Source organism: Schistocerca gregaria, chromosome 1 (genome assembly GCF_023897955.1).
Source record: "Schistocerca gregaria isolate iqSchGreg1 chromosome 1, iqSchGreg1.2, whole genome shotgun sequence".
In the NCBI taxonomy this organism is placed as follows: domain Eukaryota; kingdom Metazoa; phylum Arthropoda; class Insecta; order Orthoptera; family Acrididae; genus Schistocerca; species Schistocerca gregaria.
In genome coordinates this window covers 239,887,719-239,900,121 of record NC_064920.1, presented here as the reverse complement: position 1 = coordinate 239,900,121, position 12,403 = coordinate 239,887,719, and the positions used below count along the sequence as shown (strand labels likewise).

The window sequence follows — 12,403 nt, the reverse complement described above, 5'->3', positions numbered from 1 at the left end:
TCTTTGCCTTTATATATGTCTGCTTGTGTCTGTGTATGTGCGGATGAATGTGTGTGTATGTGCGCGCGAGTGTATATCTGTCCATTTTCCCCCCTAAGGTAAGTCTTTCCACTCCCGGGATTGGAATGACTCCTTACCCTCTCCCTTAAAACCCACATCCTTTCGTCTTTCCCTCTCCTTCCCTCTTTTCTGATGAAGCAATCGTTGGTTGCGTTTGGTAAGTCACATCATTCCACGTGGGATATATATATATGTATCTAAAAACAAAGATGATGTGACTTACCAAACAAAAGGATAGGTATATACTCGCACGCACGCACGCGCTTGGTAAGTCTTGGAATCTTTGTTAGCGGGAAAGTGCTAGTAGATAGGCACAATGAATAAAACACACGAACACACACACAGAATTTGAGCTTTCGCAACCGGCGGCTGCTTCGTCAGGAAAGAGGGAAGGAAAAGGAAAGATGAAAGGATGTGGGTTTTAAGGGAGAGGGTAAGGAGTCATTCCAATCCCGGGAGCGGAAAGAATTACCTTAGGGGGAAAAAAGGATAGGTATATACTCGCGCACACACAAACACACACACACGCATATCCATCCATACATACATACACAGACACAAGCAGACATATTTAAAGGCAAAGAGTATGGGCAGAGATTTAAGTCAATGCGGAAGTGTGGAGGCAAAGATGATGTTGAATGACAGGTGAGGTATGAGTGGCGGCAACTTGTAAACCCACATCCTTTCATCTTTCCTTTTCCTTCCCTCTTTCCTGACGAAGCAGTCGCCGGTTGCGAAAGCTCAAATTCTGTGTGTGTGTTTGTGTGTTTTATTCATTGTGCCTACCTACCGGCGCTTTCCCGCTTGGTAAGTCTTGGAATCTTTGTTTTTAATATATTTTTCCCATGTGGAAGTTTCTTTCTATTTTATTTACATCATCATTAATTTGAACCCAACAATTACGTTTGTTATTGTCTCTGTTGCTTTTCGAAATCTTCTCTATCATCTTACTTTCTCTTTTTGTTTGTACAAGTAGTATCACTTTGTATTCATCTTCCCTTCTTATCTACCATACATTTTGTCCTGCCTAATTATACTCAATAATACATAATTTACTTCCAAACCATAACCTAAAAATTTTTAACGCTTTCAACATAACCGCTGCTATAAAATCCACTGTTCCAAGTTTACAAAAAACATTTCGTGTAAACTCGTGAATACTATTTCACAGTTTCAGTTCCTTTCACCCATTAAAGAAACATCTCAGCTATTTCCAACAACTTTCGTTTTATTTCCATTCCCGTTTCTTCCCACATAACCGATCATTGTTTAGCAGCTTGCCACAGGTTTAAACGTTATTATTTCTTCATCAAACAATTGTTACCCTCATTCTCATAACCTGCCAGTTCAAAACCAGTCCTTTGAATACATTTACACGCATATTTTTCGAGATTTTATTCGAAATTTTTTTTCGAAATTTTAGTTTACGGGAAATCTTTTTCCCTTTCGTAACTTTTTTCAAAAAATTTTTTTCGAAATTTTCCTGAATTTCCCCACGCTTTAACGTGTTTTGGAGACAACACAACTACCTAACCTTTGCACCCATTGTTGTTCACCAACCTAAGTTCAGCACAGGATCAACATAGCTCATCTCAAACCAACACTTTTTCGACTTTTTTTCACACCTTTATCTCTCCCTATATAAATTTCAATTTGTTTTCACTTTAACCTCATATCACCCTTTCCACCTTCTAATACCATGTCAACCTCACAACATCCCTACAACGACCCCATTACATTTTATTTACATTCCCTCCGCAAACATGCCTTCACCCTAGCCAGATTACGCTCCCATATTTTATTTACTCAGGCTTGCCTTACATTTACCCCCAAAGGCCTCACACTTAAAGTTCCCATCTCTGGCTGCAATCCTTCTTTCCATCAGTCCTTATACCAGTTCCAAACAGCACAATCCATAGCCCTCACCCGCCTAATCCTTCACCTATACATCGACTCGGCCAATGAACACACCCGTCAACTCCTATCCCAAATCAAAGTCCTCAATCTTTCCTCTCCCACATCCACACCGGCTGTTCATAGCATCCTCCTACAGGCCAACCGCAAATTAGAACAGCATGCCACCCTCCACCTCAAAAAACTATCCAATCTCCTGGTTTCCCACCTCCGGAAAGGCAACTCACTCACCCTCCACAACCTTTCCAACAAACCTCAACCTCCTCTCATTGCACACAGACCCAGTCTCTCCCATCTACTCAATCTCCCACTTCCAGCTCCACTCCCCCCAACACCACAAAATTCTAGTCAACACAATCTGGAACCACAACACCCCAATTCAGTAGTTAACCTTTCCTCCAAACCTCTCTCCCAATCCGAAACCTCTGTCCTATCCAAAGGCCTCACCTTCAGCCCCACTCCCAGGTTCAACCAAACTGCCCTTGTCAAAGATTTACTGTCCTACACTCTTAGTCTCTGCTGGAAATATCACTTTGCCACGAAGAAAAATAATCCTGATCCCACTCCTAATGATCCAACTCCCCAAGACACTATCCAAATTGAACCCTGCCTGGAACAGTTACGTCCTCCATCACAGCGGGACCCACCTCCTTTTCCTCAAAATCACCCTCTCCAAACCTTCCGGGAATTTCTCACTTCCAGCCTTGCCTCTCAATCTTTCTTGAAAAACCTTAATCCTACTCCCAACATCACCACAGCCGAAGCCCAGGCTATCCGTGATCTGAAAGCTGACCGATCCATTATCATTCTTCCGGCTGACAAGGGTTCCACGACCGTGGTACTTGATCGTCGGGAGTATGTGGCTGAGGAACTGGGTCAGCTTTCAGACAACTCTACATACAAAGTTTGCCAAGGTAATCCCATTCCTGATGTCCAGGCGGAGCTTCAAGGAATCCTCAGAACCTTAGGCCCCCTACAAAACCTTTCACCTGACTCCATCAAACTCCTGACCCCACCGACACATGGCACCTTCTACCTACTTCCTAAAATTCACAAACCCAAACATCCTGGCCGCCCCATTGTAGCTGGTTACCAAGCCCCCACAGAACGTATCTCTGCCTACGTAGATCAACACCTTCAACCCATTACATGCAGTCTCCCATCCTTCATCAAAGACACCAACCACTTTCTCGAACGCCTGGAATCCGTACCCAGTCTGTTACCCCCGGAAACCATCCTTGTAACCATTGATGCCACTTCCCTATACACTAATATCCCACACGTCCAGGGCCTCGCTGCAATGGAGCATTTCCTTTCACGCCGATCACCTGCCACCCTACCTAAAACCTCTTTCCTCGTCACCTTAGCCAGCTTCATCCTAACCCCCAACTTCTTCACTTTTGAAGGCCAGACATACCAACAATTAAAGGGAACAGCCATGGGTACCAGGATGGCCCCCTCGTATGCCAACCTATTTATGGGTCGCTTTGAGGAAGCCTTCTTGGTTACCCAAGCCTGCCAACCCAAAGTTTGGTACAGATTTATTGATGACATCTGCATGATCTGGACTCACAGTGAAGAACAACTCCATAATTTCCTCTCCAACCTCAACTCCTTTGGTTCCATCAGATTCATGTGGTCCTACTCCAAATCCCATGCCACTTTCCTAGACATTGACCTCCATCTGTCCAATGGCCAGCTTCACACATCCGTCCACATCAAACCCACTAGCAAGCAACAGTACCTCCATTATGACAGCTGCCACCCATTCCATATCAAACGGTCCCTTCCCTACAGCCTAGGCCTTCGTGGCAAACGAATCTGCTCCAGTCCTGAATCCCTCGACCATTACACCAACAACCTGAAAACAGCTTTCGCATCCAGCAACTACCCTCCTAACCTGGTACAGAAGCAGACAACCAGAGCCACTTCCTCATCCCCTCAAACCCAGAACCTCTCACAGAACCACCCTAAAAGTGCCCCACTTGTGACAGGATACTTCCCGGGACTGGATCAGACTCTGAATGTGGCTCTCCAGCAGGGATACGACTTCCTAAAATCCTGCCCCGAAATGAGATCCATCCTTCATGAAATACTCCCCCACTCCACCAAGAGTGTCTTTCCGCCGTCCACCTAACCTTTGTAACCTCTTGGTTCATCCCTATGAAATCCCCAAAGCACCTTCCCTACCCTCTGGCTCCTACCCTTGCAACCACCCCCGGTGTAAAACCTGTCCTATGCACCCTCCCACCACCACCTACTCCAGTCCTGTAACCCGGAAGGTGTACACGATCAAAGGCAGAGCCACGTGTGAAAGCACCCACGTGATTTACCAACTGACCTGCCTACACTGTGACGCTTTCTATGTGGGAATGACCAGCAACAAACTGTCCATTCGCATGAATGGACACAGGCAGACACTGTTTGTTGGTAATGAGGATCACCCTGTGGCTAAGCTTGCCTTGGTGCACAGCCAGCACATCTTGGCACAGTGTTACACCGTCCGGGTTATCTGGATACTTCCCACCAACAGCAACCTATCCGAACTCTGGAGATGGGAACTTGCCCTTCAATATATCCTCTCTTCTCGTTATCCACCAGGCCTCAATCTCCGCTAATTTCAAGTTGCCGCCACTCATACCTCACCTGTCATTCAACATCATCTTTGCCTCCACACTTCCACATTGACTTACATCTCTGCCCATACTCTTTGCCTTTAAATATGTCTGCTTGTGTCTGTGTATGTATGTATGTATGGATGGATGGTGTGTGTGTGTGTGTGTGTGTGTGTGTGTGTGTGTGTGTGTGTGTGTGTGTGTGTGTGTGTGTGTGTGTGTGTGTGCGCGCGCGCGAGTATATACCTATCCTTTTTCCCCCTAAGGTAAGTCTTTCCGCTCCCGGGATTGGAATGACTCCTTACCCTCTCTCTTAAAACCCACATCTTTTCATCTTTCCTTTTCCTTCCCTCTTTCCTGACGAAGCAGCCGCCGGTTGCGAAAGCTCAAATTGTGTGTGTGTGTTTTATTCATTGTGCCTATCTACCGGAGCCTTCCCACTTGGTAAGTCTTGGAATCTTTGTTTTTAATATATTTTTCCCATGTGGAAGTTTCTTTCGCTCAAATGTTGGTAACTTACTGCACCTTAAACCTATGTCTCTTATTCACTCCCACAGGCAAGCTCAGCTTCAGAAACTTTGCCTGAGAAACTGAACACTGCACAGACAGTGGCCATCAGTGTAGTTAATGAAAGTCAAGTCTGAATCACCCAGGTTTGAACCACTGTCCTCCCGAATGCAAGTCCAGTGTGCTAACCATTGCATCACCTCGTTCAGTTATGAAGTTGTAATTAATGTGTTACTGGATACAAGACTAAATAAAATAAAGACAGCAATTTGCTTTGTTATTAGAGAGCAGTGGCCCCGGCTGTTAGATGTGGGGAGAGGTAGGTGGGATAGTTACCCATATCACTCCGTCACCACTGTCTCTCCCACCCCTTCCTCCTACCCCTGTTCCTCATTAGTGTCGCCACAATGGTGCACATTCGGGTGTGTGAATGTGTGTACTTTCTGCTAGAAGAAGAGACAGGGTTTGAAAGCTAGTTAATACTGTGTTCTGCGACTTGTGTCTATGTGCTATATATCAGTCTGATAAAGGAGAGAGATAGCCTTTCCATTATTTTATGTTATTAATGAGTTACTAAATCAAATTATTTTGTAAGGTCACTAAGTTCCTTTCAGACCAAGCCAAAGTGAATACACTTACCTGCAATCTCCTGTCTAATATTTTGCGTCCTCCATATTCTCCGTACTCTGCCTCATAAGGGAAACTCCAGTCTCTAACAAGGAACTGCAGTTTTTGGAAAGGCTTCGTACCACTGTCCTCAAGGGCCAGTCTGCCATATTCTGTGAACAACTAGAGAGAAAAATTTATTTAGATCAGTTATTTGTTAATGGTTTATACACAGTGATTTTTTAACTATAGCATTTCTAACAAGGTTAATGATCTATTTGAGGTTGCTACACCATCAAAATATTTCAGTTTATAGCAATGCAGAAATAAAATTCTTAACTTTCTCCCAAAAGTATAGCAATCTGCTTGATATGCCACCCACAGTATCTGAAACATGGACTCAGTCACATGAGAAAGGATCAACATAGTGACAGTATTTTACACATACCTATTTGGTACATTGTCTCTGTGACTGCTTCAAATATCAATAAACACACACACTGTAACCATCACAAAATTCAAAATTTTTCCACTTATGACATGTTTAACACACTTTACTCCATTACCAGTTCAGTCATAATCAGTGGAGTTCTGGTGTTTAGCTCAACTGCACTGCATTAGAACTTTTGTTTGTTAACAGTGAATATGTTAACTTTAAATGCAGTGTTCTCAAGGGAAATACACAGGATATTAGATAATTCAACACTAACAAAATACTCCACTGGTGTACTGTCAGTTGTTTGTGTCTAATGTGTGCCACCTACTGGCATTCCTTGCCCAACTATCATTAATATGACTGCCAGGCGACTGGGCAACAATACTGCTTCAGTCCTGGAAAAGGAGGTTCAATTTTGCACTCAGACCAAAGTGAGCTCCAATCATGGACATTAACAGTGTAGTACAAAAATTTGCTGTGCGACTTTCTCCCCAAAATGGCAGATCTAAATTAATCCCATAGGAATTATAGCCATCTGCTACCTAAGAGAAGATCATCTTGGCTGACAACGTCAACAGTGCTGGGATCCTTTTCCACAATGATCACACTGAAGATGTTGAGCCTAATGAAAAATAAGTTGTACTGGAAGACAGATGCTAACCTGACTGGAGGCAGAGAAAGCGACTACAGATCTTCTCAAAAGTTCAGACCTGCTGGTAGAGGTCGGGTGGGGGTGGGGGCTGCGGCGGGAGAGTTACATATTCATGAGATTGTCACACCCGAGAATTTATGGAGTTCCCAAGGTCAACAAATAATGAGTACCATGATGCTCCCACAGCTCCAGATGGTCAGTTGATCAGCGCACCAGATCATGGTGAAAGGGTCAATTGCCAAAATACTATACGCTTTGGACACTAACAACCGACAACATTACACATTTTGTTATAAAAAATGCTGGGAGAAACTGAAGAAATATTTTCACGTTTTACGTTTCCCAGGAGTAATGCAGCTAAACTAAACAATGGAACTGCCACCTGATGATGGAACAAGGCTTCCAAAATGTGTCACAAGCCAAAAACTTTACACTGAGTTAAGTTATACAGCAAAAGTACTGTGCAATTTAAGCAGAAAACAGACAGTTAATGTCTTACAAGAGACTAAGAACTAACTACAAAAGCTATGTACAAAACAAAAGAACAAACATAGACAAGAAATGGATGAACACTAAATATATTTAATGTTTTCACTCTGAGGTCAGAAGTATTTCCTGAAATGGTAACTATATTGGTGTCACAACACTTTGTGTTCTATGTTTTCATTTATTATTCAGATGTTTTCACAAATAAATGATTTTAGAGTAAATAAATATGCCCGACTGTATTAGCAAACATTAATTAAAATCTTGTGTTTGCAAGCATGATTCATTTTAAATTCTTACCAATTTATGTTTCTTTACTGTTCAAAAGCAATAAATGTTTCAAATTTGACTTCCAGAATTTTCACTCCACTGGAAAGAAAGGAAAGATTAAGTTTTACAAACTCATGAACACTGAAGTCAGTAGTGATCAAGCCCGATTCAAATGTAACAAAGATGTAGATGGGAATCAGCCAAGCCCTTTTCAAAGTGACCACCCTTACATTTGCCTTAAGCGATTTAAGGAAGCACATAAAACCAAAATCTTTTTCGTCTCACAGGTATCTGATTCCTGCTCTTCTCCATAACCCAAGTCCAGTCTGCCAACTACTGTCATTATCACCTATCTTGGTTTCCCCATGTCTCCACCTTCCCCTTTCCACCAAACAGAGCTACCAGAAGAGGAGTAAACCCATGATGGATTTTCTGGTTCAGTACAATGTGTGTCTACTTTCACAAAAAACTCATTTGATGTTGCTTCTGTTTGCCAGCTACCTTATTTCTTCCTCATTCTCTTCATCATCGTTACGCATTTAAGAGTGTATTGGTCTACCTCTGGAACGCAATAAAACAGCGAATGTGTGTGGCACACATTTGTTGTGCCTGTCTGCAACTCAACATCTCATCTTTATGGTGAGTAGCAATCTATCATTTCCATAACTGTTGGTATTCCAACATAGCCCTTCGAATGTTTTGAGACTTTAATTGAAGTCTGATGTCTTATTCTAAATCAATTAAAGTAATGTGTCACTGTTGGCAATGTAAACAGCAAGCAATAATTACTACTGCATAATGGAACCTCACTCTCCAGATGCCTGTGAAACCAAATGGATTCACTAAGTACATTGTGCATACAACATAACTAATGTTACAGTAGTAACTATTATTTAAAGTACAGCTGTTGTGGTAGAAACTTTAATTAGTTCTAGCACTTGCGAAGTACACCATGCAATAGTGTTCCCATTGAAAACATTAACCTAATTCCTAATTTGAGGTTATGAGCATACCAGAAACAATGTTACATTATTGCTTTTTATTTAGCAAAAGTGAATATTGTTTCAATGTGTACTGCAGTACAGCTCATTGTCCAGAATCAACACAGTCACATTGCTTTCTATCGCCGAAGCTCACAATGACAGCATGATATATAACACTGTAGGTAAATAAGCAAGACAAGGACACCAGCTAATATTTGTTGGTCATTGGTCATATTTAATTCATACCACAAGAAATATATGTATGAGAATTTTCTTACACTAAATTAAATGAGAAGCAATGGGGAAATTAACTGTAAGAATGTAAAATGACAGTGAACTTGCAGCAACATTCCAGACTGCAATAACAGCAAATTAACAGTGGGTTAATATTGACTACCAAAATGAATGTACAACGTAAGAGAAAGACCCATCAACATTATGTGTAACATTAACATCTTACTATGTTAAATTACTTCAACACAAGATATATTTTATTTATTACAGCCAAGTCTTCTGTTTCTTACCTCCAGCCCCCCCTCCAAATTCTACGTATCAAACTTTCGCAATATCAAATACTCTTAAATAGGAAAAAAATTATTTAAAAGAAAGTAAAAATGACTATCATCTCTCTTCTTTTCCTTTTCTATGTACGCCAGTTATATATTTCTCCATAAAACACACACACAGTGGTCATCTTCACCTGCACTACTCAACTATAACAACCATTTTTCTGTCAAGCCTAAATTCACTTCCCTGTCTACACCAACAAGCACTTTTTAAAAGAATGGAAGATGCAAGCTCCACTACTACTACTACTACTACTACTACTACTACTACTACTGCCATATATAGTACTTATTACCTGCAGATGCTGTAAATCATCTTCCTGTATGTTGTGCAACAAATTGTATATTTGCACTGAACTGACCATTGTGCTAAGTGCAAATATTGTTGCACAGTCTCTCACTGTACTTTCACTGTCAAAGGCACCCTGGGTATCCATTAATAATACTGCTACCTGGTGAATTGGAAGAACAATAATGCATAAGACAAAAGAACAAATAACTGAAATTTCAGAGCGAAGAAATTTGAACTGAACTTTTCCTCCACATGGCTTGGCTTTCTTACTTTATAGTTCATACATAAAAAGGCCTCATTACTAGCAAGAGAAATTCAAAGCTAAATGACAAAGACATAAGAAAAGGAGGAGAAAAAAAAAGTTGTAAGCTAGTTGACAACACTACGTTACTTAGGAGAGACACATATGAAATAGACAGGAGAAAGAATACAAACACAGAAATTAAAATCATTACCCAAACAAAGCAATATTTTAATGAATGTATCATTGCATACTATGAAGGTTACATTCAGTTGCTGCTGTTGTTAATAATAATAAATTATATTATTATTATTATTATTATTATTATTATTGTTGTTGTTGTTGTGGCTCAACAGCCTTGTGCAAGTATTTCAATCGGACGCCACTTCAGTGACCTAGAATAGCAGACTCTTACTTGACATTTCACTGTCCAGCATGTTCAGATTTACAGTGATGAGCCAAAACAGTAAGACCACTGGTTTAACAGTATATAGGTCTACTTCTGGAAAGCAATAAGGCAGCAATTCTGTATGGCACATATCTGGCAAATTCTTGGTAGGTTTCCGGAGGTATGTGGCAGATGTCCATGCACAGGTTACAAAATTCCATAAATTACAGGACATTGATTTGTAAGTGCAGAGTTGGTGCCTGTAGGCATCTCAGATTGGCTGCCAAGCATTTGAGTGTGAATTACAGTGTTGTCATGTATGTGCAGATGTGGATGCAGAGGTCCAAACAGTGAGGTCATTAGACCCCCCGTCAAGAGATCTTCAGTTAGTGACATCAGCCAGAAATCTCATCAAATTATGAAATCATGTAGGAGTGGTAACAGAGCTATTGAAAGCAATATTAATGTCAGAGCTGAGAAATAATTTGAAGGGTGGTAAAAGTATATGGGTCAGATCAGTATGCTGGCAAAACAGCTCCTTCCCCTATGGCAGTCAAAATTCTAGTCTGTTTACACTCTCTGCCATCTGCAACTCTAGCCATAGTGCCTGCCATCTGTCCTATAGTGGTTGGAAAACAAATTCCGTAATGTTTTTTGATGGTGCTGAAATTCTTCCCCAAACATTAAAATCTACTACTTTATGCCAAGTGTCTTGTCAGTTACAATCATTTTTGAAAGCTTAAATATAGCGAAACTAAGAAAACAAAGGCCTTTTCACAACAAAACGGTGTTTAAGCTTTTGCAAAAGTAAACATTTGAGTCAGAAATTCCCAATCAGCACTCTTTTTAACAGTCAATTTCAAAGAACTAATAATTTGTCCGTCTTCACTCAGGTAACATGACAACCTTTTAAATTTGTGCATCTAATCATTTACAAACAAAGAAAATAGACATGAATTTTGACAAGAATAGATACAAATTTTGCCAAAAATAGATGCTACATTTACCAGTCCCTACTAATGAGGATAGGTAGCAACTGACCATAAAGATGATCGCTGAGCTGCAGACAGGCACACAGAAAAGACAATCACACTTTTGCAACTAAATTTTTGGCCATAGCCTTTGTCAGAAAATTAGAGCACACACACACACACACACACACACACACACATTCACACAATCACTCAGAGACAACTCATGCACACTGTCATCTCCAGCCTCTGCATCAACAGTCTCTGAGAATCAGAACCACACAAACCACCCCTCACACATGTCTGCCTCTTGTCAGCAGTTGCTAGGCTAGCGGCAACAAGTGGTGGCAGCACTGACTGCAAGCTGAGGGGAGTGGTAGAAAGGCGAGATGCACGAAGAATCAGGGAGTACGGAAGCGGTGCACAGACTCAGCTGCGTCCAGCCAGCGACGATGCACGACATCTCAGTAAACAAACCATTTCATCTACTGAGAGAAAAACCAGATTTTTTTCCCAGTGTCTTTTTCAAATTTCCCCTATATTTCCCCCGACACATTTGAAATTCCCCGATTTTCAAAACTTGTGGTAACACTGAGAAAACCTTAAGATTTAGTTGAAAAATATGGGGCAGCTGTGTCAAGTTTTTCGGCAATGAGGAGACCCAAAAATTGGGGCTATGTAACTATGTTCAAACTCTGTGTAGTCTGCACCACAAGGGCTGCAACAATAACAATTAATAGTGTTTCAGAGTCTGATGACGTGAGGGGGATCCGGCATCTCTGCAGTCACCAGAGTAGCCTTCTCCCAAGATTTCAGTTTTCTCCTATTTCACTGCTTTTGCCAGTAGAAAGTCTTGCCAAGACTTATTCGTTGTGAGAGTAGGAGAGGAAGACCAGTGAGCAGTCCTGGACTCTGGTCATTAGGTATCTGAGAAGAAGGGAGTCCTGTTACTGGTACGCACCAGAGGAGGATGCTGCTTCTTTGGCTGGGTGTGGGGAGTGGTTTCCTCAGGTGGTGCTGCTGGAACTATGGTCTAGTTTATTGGCACAACTACTGGAGGCCAACGATGGATGACATGTACTGACAACGACCTGGCCACAGTAGTGGCAGAAGCTGATATCATGAAGACAAGACATAAATCATCATATTTTTCCCAAGCCGCAACTTACACAGACAGGTAGTAGCGCACTGGATGAATTTTCATTAAATGGCTGGCTACAGTCCCCATAATCCTGATTGTGCGTACACCAGGAAGACTTCTGCCCAAAGCACTGGTATTTAATGCACCACGTTGGAGGTTAGAAACATGGCTTCAAATTGCAGTGGGAAACCATAAATTTGACCACCTCTGGAAGCACGCCCCCTTCAAAAGTGAGGATTAATTCCCCGTATGTGCTAGGTCTCTATGTACACCAG

General features: G+C 41.6%; 1 protein-coding gene across 5 annotated transcripts in view; it reads right to left on the bottom strand.

The window, feature by feature from the left end:
* Positions 1–12,403, bottom strand: part of LOC126338575 (atlastin) — a 125,469-nt gene that overhangs the window by 24,754 nt on the left and 88,312 nt on the right. For all 5 annotated transcript variants that reach the window (XM_050001565.1, XM_050001567.1, XM_050001564.1 and 2 more), the window contains exons 4-5: positions 9,392–9,547; positions 5,736–5,885 (exon numbers count right to left, since the gene is read on the bottom strand). In XM_050001565.1, the coding sequence (XP_049857522.1) occupies positions 5,736–5,885; positions 9,392–9,547 (306 nt within the window). The remainder of the gene's footprint in view (positions 1–5,735; positions 5,886–9,391; positions 9,548–12,403) is intronic.